General features: G+C 54.6%; 1 protein-coding gene across 1 annotated transcript in view; it reads left to right on the top strand.

Moving 5' to 3' along the window:
- Nucleotides 1-25,695, top strand: part of LOC119107380 (protein furry) — a gene marked incomplete at its 5' end in the record, with an annotated part of 110,482 nt that overhangs the window by 57,434 nt on the left and 27,353 nt on the right. Inside the window, 5 exon segments of the mRNA XM_037230813.1 lie at nucleotides 9,801-9,968; nucleotides 11,241-11,339; nucleotides 11,954-12,218; nucleotides 16,184-16,413; nucleotides 21,248-21,556. Coding sequence (XP_037086708.1) covers nucleotides 9,801-9,968; nucleotides 11,241-11,339; nucleotides 11,954-12,218; nucleotides 16,184-16,413; nucleotides 21,248-21,556 — 1,071 coding nt within the window.

The following is a 25,695-nucleotide window of genomic DNA, read 5'->3' as shown; positions in this document are numbered from 1 at the left end:
TCCGCGGGCTGCATCCACCCGTGCAACCAGCTGTCCAGACATCGCCGAATGCACAGGCGGCATTCCCTGGACAGTAGGCTGGCCGGACCAAAATGCCGGCGCCGTCGGCAGCACGTGACAGCCGTTTTCTGTGCTTCCGTGGAGTGCAATGCTTGGACGTCTCCTATTTGACGTTATCTTTGGCGGCCTGGCACTGCGAGGGTGTCATCCGAGTACACCCTTTGCATTGGTGAGTGGTGGTTTCCGAGCCCGATTCGTCAGCGAAATGAATGGATTCAGTTAGCAGGGGTCCCAAAAGGTCATCAGTGAGAAATGGATTTCGGGCGCGGTTGTGTACAGGCCCACATCTGGCTCATACCACACGTCGATATCGTGTAGGTCATGTCTTAACTGCGCCATCAGCTGAGGGAAGAAGATAAAGAATGACTACATTTGTGTTGTTCTGCAACGGTTTTGGGCGTTGTCCTTGGATACAATTTTGAGAAGTCAAAATTTTCGACTGAATTTGAGGCACGCGACAAGGAAAGTTGGTAGGCTTGCCTGATCTCTTTACGGGGCTGGCGTCTGACAAGTGGCTAGCGGACTGATTATTGACGTGCACTTCGTACCGACTTCTGCTGCGCTCTGGCAGCAGTGGTGTCGCCAGGGTGTTGAGGATGAGGGGCAGATATGTTGGGGAGATGTTGGTAGGAAAGGATATGAGGCTGTCTTATTTTTGTGGATCCCAGAAAATTAACAGGTGAAGGGGAATGTTTCACGTTTGAAGATATGGAAGCAAGCATCAGATATGATTAAACAAAGTCACAACTGTTGGTATACTTAAAATAGAAAACACTGCTCTAGACACCACCATTTCGCTGTTTAGTAGATATGCTCCCCGATGCGTTATTGTTTAATTGCGTCATCGTACCTTGCACAAGAGTGATTGAGAGCCAGTTAACGGCCGTTTTATCTTGAAATTGTGCCCACAAACGCCAGATAAGAACGGATCGGTCATTACATTTTCCTCGGTCTTGATCGTTGCATGGCATATGAAACGGCAGGATTTCAATAACGTTATTATGATGTCACATATGCCAAGGTGAACTTGAAATACTCTCCCAGAAATACTTTGCCCGTTTTCGCGGGCGTGTAGCTCAGAAGCTAGAGGAGTCTAGGTCTTAAGAAGGCAGGGCTGTGAAATGCACCGAATGGTCTTCAAGAGGGCCATTTCTTTTCAGAAGCCGATATTAATGCGGAACACTCGCTTTAAGTGGTTTCGTTTTAAGGTTTCTGTGGGGAAGCATTTGTCCCACTGCCATTTTGACCACCCCCTCCCCCCCCCCCCCTGATGAAACGCTTATGCCTATCTGACTAAGGCGGTTCGAAATACGTTGCGAAGTGGGTGACTGCCAAGCCGTTTATCTGGAAGACCTTGTAATATAAGGAGGGCGGGGTCGGCCGTTCCAGCTAGCAGTAATAGGCACGAGAGGCCACATGTCTCCAGGCGGTGCAGCGATTAAAGTCCGGGATTCCGTGTTGCGACGCAGGACTGTCACAAAAACTAGCAGGCAATTCCACGTTTGACGTCCATTGTTGCTATGTGTGACTGGTGAATGACTTACGCAAAAAGGCTTGTGTCCCTGCTGCTCCCCCCCCCCTTGCTCCAAGCGTTGGATTTCAGTGGCTGAAAGTGTCCCGGCATTGATCCACGTCCATGGGAGACCACAAGGATAGATGTGGAGAACTGGAACTTTTGTAATAAGCTTTATCCCACGATTTGGCGACTGGGAACTTAGACAGTACTGAAGTACATCATATGTATGTGTGCGTATATATAGATATGTATGTGTGTATATACATATACGTAGGTATGTATGTGTGTTTATATATACACGCATATGTCTATATATTTTATATGCATACATTTTTATTTAAACATGTGTATATGCATGTTTTCTGACCGTTCGCGTGTCACTGGTACTTCGCGTGTCCGTGTTGCCTGTGGTTTGCTTCAAAACCATGCGGTAAGTTTTAAGGAATTTGATTTGTTATCGTGGAGCTATTATCAGTGCAGCGTGTCTGTTAGGTTTTCTGCTAGACTTGTTCATGATAATCTAGGATGACCTCAATCTGTTATTTATTTGTTTACCATATCATTAGGAAATTGGCTATTTATTTGTTTGTCCTTCATTCAAAATATATTTGATGGCGCTGTGAACCATTTGGACTTGCCAAAGGGATTCTTCACAGAAGGCTGACTTTCGATGGTAGTAATAATGTTTCTCATGCTAGAAATCATCATTAACTAACCCTTATTGAGTGTCAAAGGATTGCGCAGTTAATTTTAACTGCAGTTGGAAAGCGACGGGAGTCACAACTAATTTCGGCTGAAAGTCTTAGATCTGGAAGGCGTACGTACGGAAAAAATATCGACATCACGCAAGGTCCAGTACGTGAAGAGCGTGAAGGCACCCTAGGTCATCCGTAAGCAATACATTTCCGAAGAAGGCCTATCCGAAAACTGGCGCGGACGCGTTTCAAATCAAGAGCAATGGGGCATTGTGGACTATGTGAGCGTCCTTGCCTACCACGTGAGCCGTATGCCAGGAAACACGGGCACGGGCATTGGGTATTGGGCATTGGGCATTGGGCATTGGTCGGGTATTGGGTTGGGACACGGGCGTTGGGTACGTGATGGAAGCTGTTTACCAGAGGGGCAGTTGAGTCCAGAGAGCTAGTGCATCGATTTGCTTCTTGTCCGTCTCACCATGTCTCTGGGAGGTGTGATCAGCCCATCCGGTTATCATGCCGAGCTTTCGAGCTGGTGCGCGTGTAATTTTCACAGAAGTTTACTTACATTGAAGTGAATCGGGAGCATGACTCAGCCGGCAGAAGCGGCCCGCCCGATTGTGTCGGCATAGAAGTCTGGCATGAAGCCGTGGTGTGGTCTGCGGCAGCCATCGCAGCGGCCGGCTGGGCGTAGGCGCGAATGCATTCAGAAGTCGTCGGGCCCAATAGTTGTTACAATCACCACGGCGGTTAGTTTGCGGTGCGTGCCTTACCCCGGCCTCCCAAGTCCGCGCGGATCTTCACCCATTGCGCAAATGAGCGGAGGATCAATGCAACATTTTCAAACGAAAGTCTGTCTTGGCGAACAATTAATGGCAACGCTGTGCGTCTTTAAACTTGCAAACTTTACACTCTCGCAGCGCATGTGGCTTCACAGATCCGGGTTTTAACTCACCGCCCGGGGCGCCGAGAGTCTAAGTTATGCTGTTATCGCTGAGCAAAGTCGTTGACGGCTCAGGCCGAATGCCCGCGTGTCGTTAACAGTGAATCCTCATCAGGGATATCAGTGCCCAGCGCACCTCGCGTGACGACGCGGCCGCTTGGCGCCGGGGTGCGGGACCTACGGCCGTCTGGGCGGCCGCGCGCTCCCTGGCGGTTCCTCGGACAGGTGTCGGCCGGAAGGCGGTCGTGCTGCGCGCCCCCTGGCGGTGCCTCGGACAGGTGTTGACCGGAAGGCGGTCGTGCTGCGCGCCCCCTGGCGGTGCCTCGGACAGGTGTCGGCCGGAAGGCGGTCGTGCTGCGCGCCCCCTGGCGGTGCCTCGGACAGGTGTCGGCCGGAAGGCGGTCGTGCTGCGCGCCCCCTGGCGGTGCCTCGGACAGGTGTCGGCCGGAAGGCGGTCGTGCTGCGCGCCCCCTGGCGGTGCCTCGGACAGGTGTCGGCCGGAAGGCGGTCGTGCTGCGCCCCTCTGGCGGTGCCTCGGACAGGTGTCGGCCGGAAGGCGGTCGTGCTGCGCGCAGCGCCGTCGTCTGGGGCGCCACAGAGGTCAGCGGTGGAGCTCCACAAAATTCATTGCGGTGGTGGCTAAGGATCGGTTGCCTTCGGGTGTGAAGTTTTGTGGTTCTTGGTGTCTTTGTTGTCTTTTGGAGTGGGTTTTATGGTGCTTTCGGTTCCGTATTTGAGCGTGGGAGCAACAGCTCGGCAGGCAAGCCACCATTAAAGAAATGAAAAACTCCAGCCGTAAATGAAGCCATGCCTTCGGAAGGCGTGACATCGGCGACGTGCACTTCGCCTTGTAACGACGCCGAATGGATAGAACTTTTACGGATTATTTAAGTGATTTACAAGTTTAGAGATATCTGGGTACGCGGGATGTGCCCGCCTTCTGGTCACGTTTTGCGCACATGTTCGGTCAACCCAGTCGGACTTGTGGGAGCTGGTATCCAATGCTCGCTCCGCCCTAGTGGCTGGAGTGGTTTGCCAAAGTTCTGGTGCGTTTCGGCGAGTGTAATCTCCCTCGAGCAAGGGGCTGGCCACGGGTGGAATTCTGAAGCGGCGGCTGGTCGCGGACACATATGGAAAGACGTGTGCTCTATTTGAGAACCGCCAGCTCGCTCGATAGAGATATTCTCTTCGAGAGAGAGAGGAGAGAAGAGAGAGAAGAGAGATGAGAGAGAGAGAAGAGAGGAGAGAGAGAGAGAGAGATAGAGAGAGAGAGAGAGAGAGAGAGAGAGAGAGAGAGAGAGAGAGAGAGAGAGTCTCTCTCATCTATCTCTCTTCTCTCTCTCTATCTCTCTCTCTCTCTCTCCTCTCTCTCTCTCTCTCTCTCTCTCTCTCTCTCTCTCTCTTCTCTTCTCTCTCTCTCTCTCTCTCTCTCTCTCTCTCTCTCTCTCGCTCTCGCTCTCGCTCTCGCTCTCGCTCTCGCTCTCGCTCTCGCTCTCGCTCTCGCTCTCGCTCTCGCTCTCGCTCTCGCTCTCGCTCTCGCTCTCGCTCTCGCTCTCGCTCTCGCTCTCGCTCTCGCTCTCGCTCTCGCTCTCGCTCTCGCTCTCGCTCTCGCTCTCGCTCTCGCTCTCGCTCTCGCTCTCGCTCTCGCTCTCGCTCTCGCTCCCAACGCGCGTGGGTCCTGGCTTCTCCGGGACGGCTGGCCGCACAGCGCCTCGAGCGGTTGACTCCGCGTCGTCGGCGGAATGCACGCATCAGAAGACATTCGCGACGCGGCGCACTCCACCCGCGCCGTGAGCGGCCAGCGCGCGCGCCTCCAGCCCGTCCATGATTACGATAAGACACGAGAGGTGGCTCCTTACGGGGAACTGCTTCCCTGACAGCAGCGCCCGGCACGTCCTTTGTCGGATGTATTGTCGTGATTAAGGAAGGTATGAGTGCGCTCGGGGTACGGAGTTCCCTTTATTGCTCCAGGAAGTGCAGTCGATATCCGTTGATGCGTCCGTGCCGTACCGTGAAGTGTGGCCAACAGGGAGGCCTTTGTTCTGGCTGACAGCATATAGCAAAATTACGTAAATTGTCAAGTGCATTTGCGAGCAATATTATGCACTTCCCCGGGTTGGTCGGATGCTGGTGACTGGGGGCGCGTCGTGCGGGCCAGTCACAGTGCGTCTCAATATTCCACTTTGCCCAGGATATCCGGGGTGGGGGGGCTCGGGGTAGGGCTCCATACGGGTTTAGCGGTTTATCACCTGCGCTGCATGCCGGGTGCCCATCGCGGAGTTCCGCTTGGGTGCCCGGCTGCGCGCGGTGGTTCAAAGAGTCAGGGGGCAGCGACTCTGGACCAGGGCCGGACGGGCAGAGATCCCCCGGTTACACTTGGCCGTGTGGTGGGAGGTGTGGCTTTCCCTGTAGAGGACCGGGGTAGCCCCGGCCGTGACCACCTCTCGATAGAGTGTTGGGCCATCCCCAGTTGAGCTCCGAGGTGGGTTGGCGACCCCGTGCCGACAAAAACATTGCGTGATATTGGCTTGCTCTAAAAACGCCCGTCCTGCGAAAGGGGATCGGACCTCGATAACCCCAGGTTGCAGAGAAGACAGTTCTCCCCGGTCCACGGATCTTCATCTTTGAAAGGGATGAGGTTAGCCTGGCTCCCCTGTCACCGTTTCAGAAACAGAACGGCTGCGACAAGTGTGGGGAAATTATCAGATGAGACCTGATACATTGCGTCCATATTCAAACAGACTGGAGTTCGCTAGATAGCAGCTAAAGAACTTAAGTGCAGTGTTTGGGATGAGACTGCCAGGCATGAAAATGTTGTCGAAGTCAGTAGCACTACACTACGTCAAGCATTCGTCCAGGGGCGTGGCCAGCTGCTTCGATCTTCGTGACGTCCACGAGGACGAGATAGTCGAGGAACTGTCGGAGTTCGGCTTCGCGGCCGCTCGTAGGATTTTTATCAAATAGATAGGATTGTTTATCCCCACCAACGCAGCTTATTATCGCGTTCAGTGCGCTGATTTGCGGGGCCGAGCTTCGTGTGCGATACGCTCGCATGAAGGCCTTGTGTCTAATGTCTTGTGTCTTGTGTCTTGTCCCCCCTTGTGTCTAATCACATCCAATGCTACCAATGCCGGCGATTTGGCCACACCAAACTCCACTGTAGTAACCGCCCCAACATGTGGTAAATGTGTGTCATTTGAACCACAAGCGAAGCTTGCACCTCTGCTGAGCCCCGCTGCGTCGGCTGCGGCAAAAACCAAGTCCCACACACGACGTACGACTGCACATGCCCAGCCTACGCGAAAGAAAGGATCATATCAATTAAAACCTCTGAAAGCGTCTTTCCGTGAAGCTCGTGAGCTTTACAACGAACCCACCCGGAAGCATTGTGTGCATCGGAAGTGAAAACTTTGTTGCCAAACACTAACGTGATCGGGCAAATGACGGCAGTTCAGTTCGTGGGACTTTTGAAGTCGTTGGCTTGTCGGCTGTTCCATCGGTCTGAACGTCGGACTCCCAGCCGGCACTCCAAGCTCCCTGCCCACCGATCGGGCAGCCGGTGGCCGCCGCTCCGTTGGCCTCCTCGGCGCCGGCTGGATCGTCGACGGGCGACGGCCGGACGGTGGCTCGGCGTGGTCGCAGTCCTCGCGCGCCGTCGGACGTTTATTCTTCTGAGACTCGACCGGTCTCCTCACCGCATACACCCCTCGCCAGTGCCTGTGGGATCGTGGCAGAGGCGCTGGAGCGCCTGGAAGCTCGCAGGTGCGCCTGCGAGGCTAAGCAAGGCCTCCAGCGCCACCACTTCGAGTCACGGCTTCGCCAGCGCCGTCCCCGTTTAGAACAGGAGGCTCAGGAAAGCGTGGCTTACCTGGCCCACAAAAGACAGTCCACGTGCTCGGCCCAGAACCCAGCCGGCGGCGGTGGGCACGGACCCCGGTGGTTCTTTGAGCCCCGTAGCTGGACCGACTGCGTCTCCCGCGACTGGCGCAGTCGAGTTATTTTAGATCAGGCTCGTTTTTCACTGAAACCCACACACATGTCTCTTTGTAGACGTGGATATCGCGGATCGGTGGAGGTCTCTGGACCGTCCTCACCCTTTATCTTCATGAAGAACATGTTACAGTGGAAGTAGCGGGGTATCCGAACGAGCTACCAGGATCTGCAAGCGTGCGTTGACGGACGGCGCCCGACGGCGGTGTGTCTACGCGAGACAAAACTATCACCTGACAGCCTTTTGGTCTTTATTTTGCGGTGCGTGGCGGCGATGTTTGTCAGCTAACTCCATTGCACACGGTGGCGTTATGTCCGTGCGCCACAGCGTGTCTGCTCAGAGACCGGTTTTAAACACTGAGCTACAAGCTGTCGCAGCCAAAGTGGTCGTCGCAGCCAAAGTCAGAGAGTTGCGTTTGCTGGCACTTTTCGCGCAGGTCCCGACAAGAAAATAGCGTCCCCGGGGCAGTGTTGTAGCATGGCTTTGTTCCGTGCTATGATAAACGGTATTGGTGACTCCCTTTCTAAGTCGATTATCCGCCCTATCTTCATGGATGATGTCGCCATCTGGTACTCCTGGTCAGACTGCTTGTCGGGAGCGTCGCTTGCTGTTAGCCGTGATTATGCTGGCAAGACGGAGCATTCTGAGCGGATTCCGTTCAGAATCCGCAACAGTCGCCATGCGTTGCTGCAGACGCCGCCGTCATTGCCCGCGGTGGCCTTAATGCTATGCAACCAGGCGATTCCGAGTTATTCCAATGCTCGCTTCTTGGGTTCTGCAGTTTGATAATCGCTTGACGTATAGGTCACATGTGAAAACCCTACGTGACGACTGTGTTAGAGTATTAAACAGACTGAAGGACGTGTCTCGAACTTCTTGTGAAGCTGACAGGGGAATACTGTTATTCCTACACCGTTCTCTCATTCGTGGGAACAGCTGCGGATGTTTTATTTATGACCGCGGGCGGGATCCCCGTAAAGGTTCTAAAGACGCGGCGCATCATACCGCGTGACACATTGCGACTGGTGCGTTTAAAACATCACCAATTGCCAGTCTTGCGGTGAAAATAAATGTACCACCGTTGGCACGGAGGAGGAAAATGCTTGGCATGCGATACTTCTGCCAACTGGCCCAATTTCGAAGCCATCCGACTCCGAGCAATTTGTTCACGCAGGATCGAAATTGTGTTTCAAAGCGGCCGAATGCCGTACGCTTTTCTATTTGGCGTTGAGATGAAGGCGCTCTTCCGAGAAAGCGACATTAGTTTGCATGCTGTGTGAAGGTCGCGTCCCGTACATCCGTGGGAGCTAATTCGACCAAAAGTGCATGCTTCCCTTTCAAGCACCAGGAAACAGGGGGCGATCCCAGGCGACTTTAGGTCAAAGGCTTTGCAGTATATCGGATCATACATAGGGCTTCACGCCACATGTACCGATTGTTCCAGAACAGCAGTGGGTGTTGGTTTGCAGTTGAAGATGGCCATGGCACCCGGGCATCTTCCTACCGAAACACGTCCCAGTGTACACGCCCGAGATCGTCGCAATTAATTACGCCCCGAGCTTCATCGAAGCTGGTGAAGACAAGTCACACGTGACCCTGTCCGATTCTTTGAGCGGCCTGTTGGTCCTGACACCTTACCCCATTATACAGCATATTTCAAATCGGCCGACCAGCGCTGGATCTTGCGGGCAAACTGTCGTCCTATGTAGGATACCGAGCCATGTGGTATCGCGTAACGACCGTGCTGATGCGGCCGCAAAACGGGCAGCGCGCGCGCCTTGCACCCGCTCTTTACCCTTGCCGGCAAGGAACTTTACCCCGTCATCACTGCCTGTATGAAAGCAAAATGGCAACGCTGCTGGGATGTTCCAGTAAACACAAATGGCGACGCTGCTGGGATGTCACAGTAAACAGCAAATGGCCACGCTGCTGGGATGTCACAGTAAACAGCAAATGGCCACGCTGCTGGGATGTCACAGTAAACAGCAAATGGCCACGCTGCTGGGATGTCACAGTAAACAGCAAATGGCAACGCTGCTGGGATGTCGCAGTAAACAGCAAATGCGATCAGGCCACAGCTGGGTCCGTGGCCGCAGAACTCACCTAAGGTGAGACGCGAAGAGGTAGGGTGCGAATTGGCCACACGCACGGGACACATAGCTACCTTTGTGCGTTAAAGAACGGCCCAAATGCCTAAGTCGCGATGGGCCACTGACGGTTCGCCACGTTATTCACAGTTGTAGTCATTTCTAATGCAGGATAATACACGTGGGCTGCCACCCAGCTGTTATGGGCGCGAGATAACCTTAGAAGTCGGCGCGCCCTAAACCAAAATAATCATCAATAAATAACGGGGTGTGAGACGACCCGGGTATCCCCGACGTGACGTTGGATAAATGTGATCCGACTCGATATGAGGCGTTCTTATCTGAGATCCTCAAAGGGATGTGAGGGTGTGTAACGTGAGAGGACGCCAGAAGACCCGGCCCGGGGTGAGCGGGTGTCAGATGACCCGACTATACCGGCACTCCCTGAGGACGTCTGCCCTGACCCGACCTGGAGCCGCATACATGGTGACTCTGCCGCCGTCGCCAGGTGTGGCACATCCAGTCGGCGGAGCAGCTGTCGGAGCTGCTGGGCCACGTGGTGCGCATCTTCGGCGAGAGCCTGCCGTCGGCCCGCGTCCAAGAGCGCTGGGCCCAGGTGGCGCTGCACGTGGCGCTCAGCTGCTCGTCCCGACACCTGGCCAGCCGCTCCCTGCAGGTGCGTCCGGCCGCTGGCCGTCGGCGCTGCACACGTCCCGCTGGCTCGCTGCGCCAGGAGACCGGTGTGAGGCGTCCGTGGCAGATCTACTGTGCTTCTCCGTGAGAATGATGGCGTTTTTCGCATGTCGACACTGCTACTCGCTGCCGAGAGTTAGCCGCTTGTCGCAGGTCGACACTGCTGCTCGCTGCCGAGAGTGGGCGCGCCTCTCGTGGGTCGACACTGCCGCTCGCTGCCGAGAGTGGGCCGCGTCGTGCGCACCTCCGTGAGGTCGAGCGGGCGTTGGTGACCTGCCATCGGCGGGCTGCAGGCTGTAACACGGAAGACGTGGGTTGTGCTGGAGAGGGCAGTCCGATTCATGGGCATGGTTTAAGTCGGTGTATGTTGGTTGGATTTCAGTCTGGAATTTGCAGTTCAGAATGCTCTCGCATAAACAGTATCATACATCGACTACCTCACAACACAGTGCTGTCTCGTAGGTGGGCCAAGAGCGCAACAACTTCGGGCGCACTATTGTCAAGCGGTCAAGTAATGCACTTCTTCCTCTTAGCGGCCGCGTATTCGCAGCCTTGATCGATTGGGTAAATGTAGTGCAGTTTCACGAACGCTGACTTGTTTAAACCTCTTTAGTTTGGAGCTCTCAACGTCATTTCCACTGCCCTTGGAAATGCGGGGCTGAGGGAGTCTGGCAGGCTCGTCAATCCCAGACTGATGTTGGGAACGTCGAGACACGCGACCGCCAACCGGAGACGCTTGATTGGCTCTGAGTCCGACCCTTCGGCGGGCATCTTGTGAACTAGGCACCTGCGGTCCAGCTTAATTATAATTGAATTCAAGCCGGATGGCTAATTTACGACGAAACCAGAAATCTTAGCCTTTGGAACAGGGCATGGCTACTGCACGTGATTTCAAGTATGTGGTATGCATCTGCTGCCACAAAGATCCCTGACAGTGGCCGCCAGTTACACAACCACGCTATTTCATCAGGCCTTACGGAGGGAAAAGTATATGTCCATTGCATGAACGCAAGAAGTGCAGCTGTGCTGAACCTATGGCATGCCCATGCCGGCTGATGTCATCGTACGGACGCTGACATCATCATAACGCCATCGACAGCACGTTGATTAAGCGTGTATCGTTATGGGCGCAAAATGACCATTGAAGTCGGCGCGCTCGTAAACACCAATGGACAACAACAACAAATCGATTAAGCATGTACGATATGGTGTGGGTGGCGCCGGGCTGACCCGCGTCGGCCGGCCCTGTCGCCAGGTGTTCCGGGCGCTGCGGATGCCCATCACGTGCCGCATGCTCTCCGACATCCTCTCCCGGCTGGTGGAGACGGTGGCCGAACAGGGCGAGGACATGCAGGTTAGGCGCCCCACAAGTGCCGACGCGGCCGGGTGCTCGCCTGCTCCCAACGCCTAGCAGCGGGCGTCACTTTAATCGTCGTGTGAATGCTCTGAGGCCGAACGGCAGTTGCAGGCGCTGGGACGTGACGCGCTCCAGGAAGGTGTTCGACACTGCCATACCATCCAGGTGGAGGCCGTTACAAGTGCCATCCCGGATTTTCGTTCGCGGCATGCCGGTGTTAGTTTGGGTGACGTTGTTCAAATGCCTCATTAAGCACTTGGTGGGGGATGTCTGTTGCCCACAAGTCGTCTAGAATGCTCTATTATATCATTTTGAACAACCAAGGGGCGTATGTAATGGTTACAGATGCCTTGAGTTCATCACAATTCGCGAGACATTAACGATATTTCCCATCACAATACAAGCCTCACTGCTCCGAATAAATCTTACTGCTACGACTGTTCTGCATTGGCAATGACGCGGAACGGAAATGAAACTGCTGGCTGGGATGACGGTTTTGGGGTGTTGTTTTGTGTCGCATGTTTCATGTGAGATAAGCTAGCGTCAGTTTAATCATAGTTTACCGTCGCACTCCCTGTCCGACCTGACCTGACCGGACCGGACCGATGCAGGGCTACGTCACTGAGATCATGCTGACTCTGGAGTCGGCCGTCGACTGCATCGACTCCGACTTCCGGCCGATTGACTTCGTCAAGGACCTGTTCAAGTCGACACCAAACCTGATCAACAAGGAGCCGCGCCGACCGCACGTGACGGGCTCAGTTGGGCCGGCGTGCGGCACCCAGCTGGCCGGCCACCTCCGCTCCACCAGCTTCTCCACGGGCCAGGCGCCGAGCGCCACCAACAAACAGCCGGCCAGTCCGGCCAGCGACCGAGGTGAGACGCTCCACACGGCCAGGAGCTGACATTCACCTCTGGTTGAGGGCAGCCTGTTGCGATGCAGGCGCGAGCTTTATGTGGCAACAAAACACGGGGTCACTTGAACAAAAGCCACCACTCGGCCTGCGACTCTGTGAAGGGAAATGTCAACAGTCTCAACCTGGTAAGAAACTTAAGATCGCGTTCGGTGATACACATACAGTGTATTTTGAGGTATTTGTATGCCTGCTTATTTATTCATCGGAGTGCAGTTTTAGACTATTTGCCATGTTGAGACGGTTGTCATTTCCCTTCACAAAGGGAAATCTTTTAACAAGTACGGAGGCGAGGCCAGTGCTGAGCCCTGTTTGTGTGACCACTTTTCGTCGCCGCGAGCGGTTGACAACGAGCTATTACTACGAGATAAGGCTTACGGCCGTGGTAACATAAATATTTGCTGTAGCCATATATATATATATATATATATATATATATATATATATATATATATATATATATTCGCTGTCTCCAGAATCCTGCTCCATTGACAATGTGCGGCTTTTGTGCCGCGGGTGCCTTCTTCCTCGCAGGGTGATATGGGTGGGCGTACCACATTTTTAGTTAAAAATGTCAATTGACGGATCGGCCCGGAAGCACACTGGCTGTTTTAAACCAGGGACGGTTCCGCGTGGCGGACCAAGGCTACCTCACCGTCTCCACACACGACCGGTCCCCCGATTTAGCATGTGAATCTCTTCACGTTGCGGGAAAAGGCGCGCCGTGTTTTGTGCGGGATCGCGGGATCGGGCCATCGTGCCGTCCGTCTGGAGTGCGGCTCGTCCGGGTGATGTCACAGTCGGCTGATATTTTGGACTTTTGGTGACTCTTGCAGTGTGCATCGCCAGGATTGTGTGTTTAGAAGTGCAGGTTTACCAGCTAGGAGCGGAGTTTTCTGGAAGTTATTATCCAAAGTCCAGTCCCAGGGATAGTCCAAAGTTCAAGCCCAAGGATAGACGACCTGTCCATCCAAAAGGTGTTCAAACATCGCGTTGTCCAAAAATGTCCATTTTTTATCAGGTAACTACTGCCTGCAACCAAGAGTCCCGGTCAATGTTCGCATGGCTGCATTTCCTCACTCGAATGGAATGAAAGGAAATAAAATAATCGTGGATAAGTAATGTGCATCTACATTAAACAGTCCAAGCATATACTAACTTGCGACACCTCAAAATGATATCGGTTGTTAAAAAAGAATTAAAAGATCTTCACCCTATCCATCCAATTTCCAAATTGGACTAAGAAAATTTTTGAAATTCTAAAACATCGAAATCCAATCGGCACTTCTAATGCCAACATAATATATTATAGCAATATAATAACTGCTCTAATAGCATAACGCCGGGATCATGAAACGTTAGGAAAGTCGTCTCATATGCGGGTGGGGAACGATCTTGTCAGCTACTTGTTCAGCCTCCGTGTGTGATTGAGCTAGCAGCTGGAGTACCAAGGCAGGACAGGCTGGCTAGGAACAGACTGGTCGGCATTACCAGGTCCCAGGTGTAGAGATCTGCTTTATATACCTAACGAAGCATAGCCCTCCCCCCCCCCCCCCCCCCCCCCTCCCTCTTGCCCGATATTCAGACTGTTGCATGCAAAACTAGCAGATGGCGTCGACGGGCCCAGCATACAACCAGACACTCGATCATGTGCTGTGTTGCTGGCAAGAAGCGAGATCGAGTCGGATGTATATAAAGTATGAAACATGTATTATACAGCAAAGAGCATGATTTGTACGTCATAGTACATGCTAAGCATTGCTTCACAACGACCAGTAGTGTGTGTTCAATCGCTCATGCGCACAAGTTAAGTCGCGAAATAAGTGCTAAGGTAGAACAAAACATCGTAAAACAATTTAAGGCCAGGTACCTGCATACCAAAAATTTGTCAACGGATGTGGAGTCACCTAACATCTTTATTATTTTATAGTTGTCGATCGTTGGCATCGCAATGCCCGCTGCAATGCCTGTCATACCTGTCGGGATTTCGTTCTGTTCTGCTTCCCACGTAACAACGCCCCCCCCCCCCCCCCCCCCCCCCCAATGCGGGCATGATGAATCGCCGAAGTGAGCCCCGACCCTCCAACCCTGGAGAGCAGACCACGTTATTGGATGGCTCAGAAAAGATCCGTGAAGGAGAGCTTCCGACCACCACTCTGTGTCTTCCTCGCGAAAGAGTGGCTGCATTATTCACATTGATCGCATTGAACAAGCCATAGAAAACTCGGCGCCGGCTTGAAGTGCCCAATAAATCCGACCCAGTGGTATAAAACGCCCTGTCTGTGTCTGGATGCGGCTTGCATCAGATGCGTGGCGCGACAATCGGGCACGGTGATAAATCAAATGAGCCGCGGTCATTTGGCCTGAATGACTCATTAGTCCGGAATTTGCGTGTCTGTAGATTGACTCGCCTTGTTTTCGTTTCAGTATTGTCGAATCCCTTTCGTTCAAGTTTTGCTGTTGTCCTGCCCTTTCTCGTATATCATTGATGGGGTTAGGTGGATGCCCCAACCTGTACGCGAAAACTTCGATTCGGGAGCGTTTGTGTCCAGTGTTTGGTTTGAAAGCGTAGGGGCTCGTTTTCGCATATTATGCGTAGCACGCTACCAAAACCACACGCCAATCTTAACAGTTAGCACACTGTCCTTCCTGTACATCATCCCCTGGTAAATGTAATGAAGGGATTTTATGCTGTCCTGGGCTAATTTTCTCACTCGTCGTGCTCATTTTTGGGTTATTTATTATTTCCGTCAATTGATGGAGCCTCCGAGCCCCAATGGTCGCGGGTAGCGCTTGTAATGTGTCATGTTCGGTGATAACACACGGCTGCTGTGTGTTACATCGCATCTCCGGCGCGTCACGTGGCTGCCAACCAATTCTACCCAGCTACTGTGCACGCCTGCCGTTTGGCTCGGAGCTGGTGGATGAAGGGGCGGCCGCGTGTGCCGCATTTCGACCCGGCTCGTGCCGCCGCCAGCACCGCCGTCTCGGCGGGCGGCCTGCCGACCGGGACCGCCCTGCCCCCCCCCCCCCCCGCCCCCACCCCAGCGACCGGGGGGAGAGTCGGCAGCCCTGCGGTGCCCTCTATCCCGCGTCCCGGCCCGGCCCGGTCCGGCCCGGTCCGGTCCGGTCCGGTCCGGTCCGGTCCGGTCCGGCCGGTACGGCTGCCGCCGGCTGGAGCCGGGCGAACACGGAGTGGTGACTTGTGGCCGAGAGCGTGGTGGTCGCGCTCGCGCTGATTGGGTGTAACGGAGTGCATGGTGAGCAGTATTATTAGGCTGCGCAGGTTGTTTTCTGTGACTGGATCCCCGGCCAGGGCGCGTCAGTGAACGCCATTAGCAGCCCTCATCGCCACTCTGAGCGATCCCGCGCCAGCATGGGAACCGGCCAGTTGTGCCACCAACAATGCCCGCATGCTTTGGCTCTCGGTTCGCTCCGCCGGACGGGAAGCCGTGAAGTGTCCTTCAGCCGTCCTTTATGTATGATTCCTGGGCCGGGACATGTCGGGTGCTGAAAAGTGGTGAGATGCGTGTGTCTCTGTGACGACAAGTGTTTGTGTGTGTGAAATGACGTGTCAGCAAGCATTAATGGCTGCTTGTCGCGTTGTTTCTGTCCGGCTATTAGACGCGACGGAACCACTAATTCTCCCCATGGCGTGCTTCAGAGGCGGAACAGGTCCTGCGCGGTGTATGGCTTCCCGGCGTCGGACGCGTACGTTGCTGGTGCCGACACCTTTGTGCGCGTTTGTCCGGGCGTGGCTGACGTCAGCCGTGTGGCCTGTTGCTCTGATCCTCGGGAGGGCCGGCCTGCGCGCGGCCGGCCCTCCCTGACTGCTCGTGCCGTGTGACCCCAGCGGCTGCGTCTGTCCGCGTGCGTCCCGGACGACCAGCGTGAACAGCCAGCTGACCGTCCCTCTCCGCCCGGCAGACGGCCGCCCCGGCCGCGTGCCAGACGCCGGCGCCAGTGGCCGCTCGCCCACCGGGCCGGCCGCCGCCCTGAGCCGCTCCCGCTCGGCCAACAGCCTGAAGCAGATGTCCGACCCGGACACGGAGGAGAGCAAGCTGGCCGTGCTGGCGCAGCTCTTCTGGCTGGCCGTTTGCCTGCTGGAGTCCGACTTTGAGTACGAGTACCTGCTGGCCATGCGTCTGCTGGAGAAGGTACGGCTCCGTTTCGTCGCTCCGCCCCGCAGACCGGGCCCGGAGATAGCGGTGTTGCTGCGCACGAAACGGTGACTTCCGGATCTCGGAGCAGTGTGAGATTTAGCTTTTCTCGCTACCGGTGAGGAATTTTGGTGGACAGTTGTGCATTAATATGCCAGACGCGGTGTGATGTATGATGCGGTTCAGATGGATGGCGCCGGATCGGCAACCACGGCCGGCGGCGTCAGGCTCGCACTGGAAGGCCCCAGGTGGAGCTTGGGACTTCGCTCCCAGTCCCTGCTTGCTAAGCATGATTGACGGGGAGATCCATGGCAGCAGTTTCCCATTGAAACCAGGCGATGCCTATCTTTTCTAAAATAGCCAAATGGTGAGCAGCAGCCGGACGGCATGGCTTATGGCCAGCGCTCGTCAGTGCTCTGCCTTCAAACGGGTTTTGCGAGCATCTCCCCCGCCGTGCGTGCCGCATGCGAGCACAGTATCTGGTTTCACCAGATACTGTGCTCGCATCTCACTTGGTGGTCGCGCCTCTGTGTTCCACAGCAGTAGTAAAAAGCTGACGATAGGTCCGGCGCGGCTGCCGTGTAGCGCCGGACCAAAGGTCACGTGACACAGACCTGTTTCGCGGCAAGTAGGACGCTTTCTTATTTTGAACTTTAAGAAACTTTGTAGGGCATCGAACAGCAACATTTCAATGTCACGAGCAGTCCGTGCTGCGAAGTCAGTTCCCATCAAACTCCCCGCAAGTTGGGCTGTACGCTGTAGGTGGCGGCGGGCGCCGCCGCCTGGCGATGTAAACACGGCTGGATGGGCAGGCGGGGCTGCTGTGGCGCGCGCCGCCAGCCGGCGCCGGGCGCCCACCTGCGTCTCGCCCGGGCGGTGTAAGGCGCGGCGGCTACGGCAGGCTGGCCAACCGCGCCGCTGGGCCGCCGCGGGCGACCATGTGTCGCCGTTTGGCTGCCGGGTGCGGCTATGTGTCGCCGCTGGGCCGCCGGGTGCGACCATGTGTCGCTCTCATCGGCGCGCCGCCGCCACCGTGTAACGAGCGGCGAGGGCCGGCCGCTGCCGCCATATTTACGACCGGGGACTCACGGTGTCGGCTTGGTTGGGGTCGGGGTCAGGGTCAGCGTCAGCGTCAGCGTCAGCGTCAGCGTCAGGGTCAGGTCGGACGGGTCAGGTCGACTCGCCGTGTGGAGGCGGTACACTGCGCAGATGTGGGATCAGGGTTGGGGGCGGGGCGAACGGGTCAGGCCGGGTCGCCGGGTGGAGGCGGTACACTGCGCAGCTGTGGGATCAGGGTTGGGGGCGGGGCGGACGGGTCGGGACGGGTCGCCAGGTAGAGGCGGTACACTTCGCAGCTGTGGCGGCTTGACAGGCAGCCGCGACCCAGTGACTTGTACGTGGCTCTCAAGCCTGGTGAGGACTGGCTTCCATAATCACAACCCAGTGCTGGCTACCCGTATCTGGTATTCGACCGTGTTGGCAAGGTAATTATTCTGATGAAATAAGCAGAACGAAATCATTGCGTTGATCCATTCTTGTTTGAAAGACGTGGAGTTAAGGCATCGTCCAGACTACTGTCACGTTGATAATGGCCAAAATGAGAACAAATAGTTCGATCAGTAGAGTGCGTGAAACGCGTCGTGTAGACCGTTGGCGACTTGTAGGTTCCGATTCAACGTGGCTGATTTTTGTTTGATTTCCTAATGTTGCAAATGGAGCTGCATGGGTAGCAAAATTAACCGAAAATTTCAGCCAGACAAAGCGCGGAAAAATGAGGCGAACAGCAATTGCCGTTTCATTCGGCATGGGTCTTTTTGTGCTGCGTTGCCTGACCGACTCTTGCGAAAGTCGGTCTTCGTATTCATTTATAATGATGAGATGAAGCGATTATGCGGAGAACACCGTTTCTAGAGGGGCAGAAATTAAAATTTCAAACAACAGGTATTCATTCACAACCATTACGAAACCTGGAGAACAAGGTTAACAACAGCGAGACGCGTTTTGCGTGATGGGCAGGCGATGATGACAGACTTATTATCATCATGTAGTTGACACCGAAACGTTGAGCATATGGAGTCCGTCGCCTTGGGAAATCCGTTTAGACGGATTTGGGTACAAATGCATCGAAACAGCTCCTTTTCATGAGCTTGGTAGACAGAGGTGCTCTGACGTTTAGGTTGGCGCACTCTCATTGCTTAACAATTTACTAAGTTTGCGACTCGCAAGGCCTGTTATCAATCAAATTTATAAATTTCGTAGTTACTTGTTTAAAGCTAAAATCATTATATTCGACTAAACTATTACGGAAAAGCAATTATTTTGGGTGAGCATTCGCCACAGCACATGCTGTTGCACGTGAAACGCAGTAGCTCCAGGATACCATAGTCTTGGAGATATGTCTGCAGATTTCGTGGCCCAATCCCTCCTCAGATCGGACCATAATGTGTTGTGTTTGATGCCGTTATGGAAATGGCGGCATTGGTGTGTGTGTGCGTGTGCATGCATGCGTGCGTGCGTGCGTGCGTACGTACGTGCGTGCGCGCGTGCGTGCGGAAGCGTGCTAAGTGTGTGGGGAATGAGGGTCAAAAAGAATGTAATTCGTATGCTGCGGAAGAAAATGCCGTGACTTCCACACGTTTATTTGCTACTTAAGCTGTTTGTCTAAGTGTATTTGTTACAGACTATTTCCACGTTGTTCGTTGGTCTATTGTACGTGCTCCAGCTGTTCCTGGCAATGCTGGGCCATTTCACGGAGTACGGCGCGGTCTGCACGGCTTTAAACACTCATCCCAAGAGGACCACACTGTACTCGTTAACCGACACGTTTTTTCGTAGCCACTCAAATATCTTCGAACCCTCGCGACTAAGAATAGTGGAACCCACATGCGATCAATGAAAATCTAACTCCGTAAGAATAGATACCCACACGGTGCAGCAGGCGCACCCGGGCGCCAAATGCCAGCGCCACAAAGGATCCGCTTTATTCGCGTCACCACGCGAGCACAACGGTCGCCATCGAAATGTTGGCAGCTTCCTGTCGCTCTCTGACAGTCAAGATTGTCCGGCCGGCTGCGAGTCCCCGGCACATATGGGCTTCGCTCGCTCCAAGCCGGCCCGGGGAGGGGGGGGGGGGGGAGGCGCTGCCCCGGGCGCCGGCGCCCGTCCGACGAACTGAATCAACTTAGCAGCCCAATGTCACCCGTCGCCGTCGACAGCTGAGACCTCGGCGCGATACGTTCGACGCCTGTTTTGGAGGGCATTTAATCAACAGCTGCGTCACTTCGCACGCGGGGATGGTCTCCGCTGACTGCGACGACGCGCCGATGTCTGTTTGGTGCCGTACCAGATCTGGTCATGATTCTGCAGTCCAGTCATGCTAGATCAAGTTCATGCAGTCTCGGCGTCGGCCAAGTGTGCCATGGTCTATTGTTGTGTTGTGATACAAAAATATAATGGTCGGGGTTCAGGCAGCACAGGTATCTGTGGTGTAATGGTCGGGGTTCAGGCAGCACAGGTATCTGTGGTGTGATGGTCGGGGTTCAGGCAGTACAGGTATCTGTGGTGTAATGGTAGCACAAGTAGCACAAGTATCTGCGGTGTGATGGTCGGGGTTCAGGCAGCACAAGTATCTGCGGTGTGATGGTCGAGGTTCAGGTAGCACAGGTATCTGTGGTGTAATGGTCGGGGTTCGGACAGCACAGGTATCTGTGGTGTGATGGTCGGGGTTCAGGCAGCACAGGTATCTGTGGTGTAATGGTCGGGGTTCGGGCAGCACAGGTATCTGTGGTGTGATGGTCGGGGTTCAGGCAGTACAGGTATCTGTGGTGTAATGGTAGCACAAGCAGCACAAGTATCTGCGGTGTGATGGTCGGGGTTCAGGCAGCACAAGTATCTGCGGTGTGATGGTCGGGGTTCAGGTAGCACAGGTATCTGTGGTGTACCTCATTCAGAGGGCATGTGCATATCACGGGAATCTAGGTTTAAGTGTCTAGACAATGATGCTAACTTCAGAGGTTATCAGAGGTTTCAGCATGTCGTGGTCGCATCAGCCTGCTCACGGAATAAATGGAAACAACCGTGGAGGACTCCGTCCGTTTTCTGAGAGGGCTGCAGAGCCGCCGAGCTGTCCCGTCATCTGGGTTGTCCCCCGGCGCCACGTCTGCTCCCCCGGAGTGTTTAGATATAATGCTTATCTGTGGAAGCAGTCGCTAGTAGAGACATGGGCAAGGGAGCGCACACAGGCGTGATATATGTGTCTTGAGTGACAGGTCAACTTTGCCTTACCATGCCTCCAGTGGTATTTTCTCGTCAGCCGGTCCATAGTGTGAGTGTTGCTGGGGCCGTGCTGTAGCCAGGTGCCTTCAAACGTGTATGTTGCTTGCTGCAGTTTAAACCGTGACATGTCATACGACGCGTAAATGAAGGCCGGTGACCCGAGAGCGGCGAGCTGTGATCGGTGGCATGCCACAATATCGGTTGTGACAGTCGGTGTGTGTGTGTGTGTGTGTGTGTGTGTGTGTGTGTGTGTGTGTGTGTGTGTGTGTGTGTGTGTGTGTGCGTGCGTGCGTGCGTGCGTGCGTGCGTGCGTGCGTGCGTGCGTGCGTGCGTGCGTGCGCGCTGCGTGCGTGCGTGCGTGCGTGCGTGCGTGTGTCTTGACCTGGAGGCCGGTGACAGGTGATCGGTGGCCGCAGTGCTGACAGCTGACCAGGACGACCGTTGTTGACCCATGCCTTGATCGTGCGTGGTGACGACAGACGAGTGCCGAGCAGCCTGCGAACAGCGCCGCCCGCGCGGCGCTTTGACCTGATGTGCCCTTCGCGCTGCCGGTCAGGTGCTGTGCAAGCTGTCGCTGGACCGGCCTGACTGCCGGGACCGCGTGGACCGGCTACAGCTGCAGCTGCGCTGGCCCACCTTCCCGGGCGTGCACGCGCTGCTGCTGAAGGGCTGCACCAGCCCGAGCACGTTCGAGCCGGCGCTGACGCTGCTGACGCGCTTCAGCCGGCTCATGGACGTATCGGTCGTGGACCCTTCGCTGAGCTCCGGCTTCCCGCTCAGCGTCATAGCTCTGCTGCCCTATATGGTGCACCACTACGAGGACGCCAACCCGCTCTGCATCCAGAGCGCCGAAAACATCGCCCAGGTGCGTGCGGCGGCGCCCAGCTGCCCGTGGGGTGCCGCGGCGCTCCCGGGGACCTGTCCGCTCTGAGGGTCGCGTCAAAGTGCCAGCGGAGGGCGGATGTCATTAACGACGCTCAGCGGGACGTGCAAGTTGGCACGTGACAGCTCAAAGCGAGACAAGGCTGCACGCTCTCACTGGGTCTTCCGCATCGCCTCGTATTACGACCTTGCGTTGCCAGCCATACGTCTGAAGGAATTTGACGTCACTTGCCGCCAGCTGTAAAGACAGAGCTCCGCTGTGGCCAGTGTGTTGTGTAGAGCGCGGCGAACACCGAGCCTGACCATCTCGCGCTGCGAAGCTGGTCAGCGTCTCGGCGCGTCTGTCGGCACCGAACTTCACGTGACATGCGGTTGGGAGACGAAAGCCTCCTGTTCCCGGACGCCGCGAACGTTGTGAACTAAGTTTAGACAGTGCAGTTTATGCAGCTGACTGGCGCCGTGTGACCAGGGCAGTTGCCGTTCCCTAAAGCCCACATCATCATCATTATCATCACCACCATCGGTGAGAGATCAGCCGAATTCAGATGGCACGTGGGATATGAGGTCGAATTTTCGCCAGTCAGCGGGGAGGCACAGTACAAAGTGTGGAATGTTTCGCAGACGTGGTCATGGTTTACATGGCGTGGCATACAATGCTCAGAGCCTTTTCCGAAAGCCGGTAAGCAGCATTGGACGTTCGGAATAGGCAAGGCGCCCGAGGCAGATGGCGAGGATCGCAAGAGATACCTGATGACGCACGTGGGCCAGATCAGGGGTTTAGTTTCTCAAAATATGCTACAAGGGACTAACTAAGTTGTTGACTTTTAAGGGTGCGTCAACCGCATTGGATAGTTGTGCCGGACCGAGCAGCAAAAAAAACAAAACAACGGATCAACTGCCCCCAAAATTCACAGAAAACGGGTTTCTCGCCTTCTGACTCATTTTCTTCTTAATGTTAGAGGGCTGGAGCCCCCAGTCCGTTTCTTTGTGGAAAACAATCATGGGACGGGCTGGCAAGAAGACCGTTGGCCGTTTTGATGCGGGCAGATGCGCCTGTTGAGTCGCAGGCGGTGCTCTCGCCACGTGCGCTGGTGTATTTCACCACGGGAGCCCTGGCGCACGATCTCCTCGCGAAACCGAGCCGAGGGCGGGGCGTGCCTTGGCAATTTAGACGGAAGCCACAAACAACCTGCGCAGCCTCACTGACGTTGACTTGAAAGGCTGCAGAAATGGAACCAGGCGTGTTGAGAGACTATGGGCTACGCTCCGGTAGCTATGAGTTGTGGAAGGGGCATTCATGTCACAAGAATAACTTTTAGCTTCGCGTGCGTTGTCGGATCTACTGCGTTTGTCACAGGAGCGTTGAGATGTTGGTCAGTGCACACATCGGAAACAAGAGTGGACCAACGGAGGAGTCATGAACAAACCTGCTAGTCTTCGGTTCGGGGTCTGCGAAGGTTTAAGCTGCCCCCCCCCCCCCCCCGCCTTCTTTACCAAATTGACCGTCGACTTGAATTATTGTGGTTTGTATACTGTCACTCGATTTAGCTTGTTGTATGGGTAACCTTGACTGAAATAATGTCTCCTCTTATCCTCTAATTGTAAGGTATTTTGAAGTTCGGTCTTTCTTATAGCAGTATGGAACGTGTAGCATTCTTGTCTGAAGTAAAATGTTGCTCGGTTGCGGCAATTGTGAATTTTTCAGTTCCCCAATGAACACATCAGGTCAGTACATAATACGTGCCACAGACTTTTGTTCAGATTAAATTCCGCGCCGCGCTGTTGTACGTATGCTAATGTTTGCCGCGCTTTTCTGGCCTTGTCGTTGGCTGCTGTGATCCGCTGTAATACTGAGAGGTCCGGGGAAGTATGCGCCCGCAGTGCTCTCGTTAGCTGCTGTGATCCGCTGTAATGTTGAGAGGCCCGGGGAAGCGTGCGCCCGCAGTGCTCTCGTTGGCTGCTGTGATCCGTTGTAATGATCAGAGGCCCGGGGAAGTCTGCGCCCGGAGTGCTCTCGTTGGCTGCTGTGATCCGTTGTAATGATCAGAGGCCCGGGGAAGTCTGCGCCCGCAGTGCTTTCGTTGGCTGCTGTGATCCGCTGTAATTCTGAGAGACCCGGGAAAGTGTGCGCCCGAGGCACCGTTCTCGAGAGTCAGCTTACCACCGTGCCCTTCACCGCGTCACAAACACAGCTCTCAAGCATGCCCAGCGAGCGGCGTGAAAGCGAGGCTGAAGCTCGCCGGTAGTCCAACGGTGTGTTTGGACTTCCTCACTCACCGGGCAGACCGCCCACGACCTACAGGGTCAATGGTGACCTATGGCTGTCTGTCTCCTGGTCGGTATCGCTGCGCAACTAGGCATCGTTTTTCAGAGGGGGGGGGGAGCCAGGCCCGCGTAAACAGTAACCAAACTTTAATCACAGAAGCGCATTGGTGGACTGCAGTATTTGTTATGAAAACAGGCCATTTTGTTTGTGAGCTCTGCCTCCGCCGCTCTAGTGCCTCCTTGCTGCGTAGCTCCCTCTCCGTCGTCACTGCTCTCGGGCTCCTCTCAGTTTGGACGGGACGCAGTTAACAGCAGCGCGAGCGGTCTCAAGCCTTTTACGGCTTCAACACATGAAGTATGAGTCATGTAAACATAATGGCAATCGACTGGATATTGCTAACCGAATAACGTATTTTTGTGTGGATTGCTTTAAAGAGTACCAGCTTACCTTAGCCTTGTAGGTCTCCATCTCCCTGTAGAATCTTCAGCCCCGCCTCCGATTCCTCAGCGGGGAATCTCCGACCGCTGACGTCCACAGCAAGGGAATCTGTCCGGGCCTGAGACAGTGGCAGTTGCAGGTATGATGTCCCTCGTCTGAAGTGAAGACAGAGGCCTGGAACTCTTCCTCAGCTGATGCAGAAGTCCCCTTTCTGCCCACCCTTCATGTTTTCCCTATCGATGTCCCTTGTGTTGTCAAGGTCATGGGAGTAGAGAGAAAGTTAGAGATAGGACTTTGGTAAACTTATCCCCCCCCCCCCCCACGAGTGTTTCTTTGGTGTGCTGCTCCATTAGCACGCGGTGAGCTTGTGTTTTGATTAACGCACCTTGCCCCACCACGTCACGTTGTTTTGCTCTCAGTTCTACAGTTAGTGGGGTTGGGGGGTTTCGTTGCTGCGTTGAATAACGGTGGTGTCGTTCTTTGCGACGCTGGAGTGGAGCTCTGAACAGAGGTGGCGCCATGGATTTATCGGTGTGTGTGTGTAGGCGCTTTTATGGGTTCTTCGTCGGATTAGAGGTTTCCGCAGGCGGAATGAGATCTCCTTAAAAAGTCAAGCTCATTGAGCGTCCACCCATGACAGCTACGCTTCTTCGACGCCCGTCGTGTCTGTTTTGTATGGCGCGCAGGGGTGGTGCCACGATCGGTATGTAGGATGGCAGGCAAGTAATTGTTGCGAGCTTCCGCTGCTCCAGTGGGAATTAACATGATAAAGGGTTGCATCAGTGCATTACGGTCTTGATTTCAGGTTTAATGGTGGGTTATAATAACTTTGTAACGCAATCAATAACACGCGACCGGCTGACCGCTTTAATACCTTTCGCTCGGATGGGGATCTAATTCCACCCCCTCCCCCCGAGATTTCCAAAACTAAGAAAGCTAGACACGCCAATTTCACTGGGTGCATTGGCCTGCTTGTGAAATCATTTGTGCCAAAATTTGAAGTTTCTAGGTCATGACTTTAGTGCCAAATAAGGCCAAACGATTCAAAAGTCGAATTCCGGATTGGTGTCCTAAGTGCCCCAGACTTTCCTTTGCAACCGCCTTGGACCTGGATAGATGATGTAAGCAAAATTTCGTTGGTTTCATTTAAGTTCGGTAAACTTTTTTACCTTTCGAAGGTCAAGGAGGCCAAAACCTACTGGATGCTTCTATTTTACCATTTGAAAGAGTATCAGGGACTACACTAGACGGTATGTTTCTAAAACCAAATGCTGCCCGGGTGATATTAGATCAGTGACCTGCTCTGACCTTTAAGAAGTACATGGAACATGTCTCGTGGTCCGTGCTATTGATAAATTGAAATTTAGCACCAGAAGCTGCTACTTACAACAAGCTCTCGAATAAAAAGCCAAGTTAGT

Source organism: Pollicipes pollicipes, unplaced genomic scaffold, assembly GCF_011947565.3.
Source record: "Pollicipes pollicipes isolate AB1234 unplaced genomic scaffold, Ppol_2.1 Scaffold_6686;HRSCAF=7923_pilon_pilon_pilon, whole genome shotgun sequence".
Classification (NCBI taxonomy): domain Eukaryota; kingdom Metazoa; phylum Arthropoda; class Thecostraca; order Pollicipedomorpha; family Pollicipedidae; genus Pollicipes; species Pollicipes pollicipes.
Note: the sequence above shows the minus strand (reverse complement) of the source record. Positions and strands in the feature narration are given on the sequence as shown.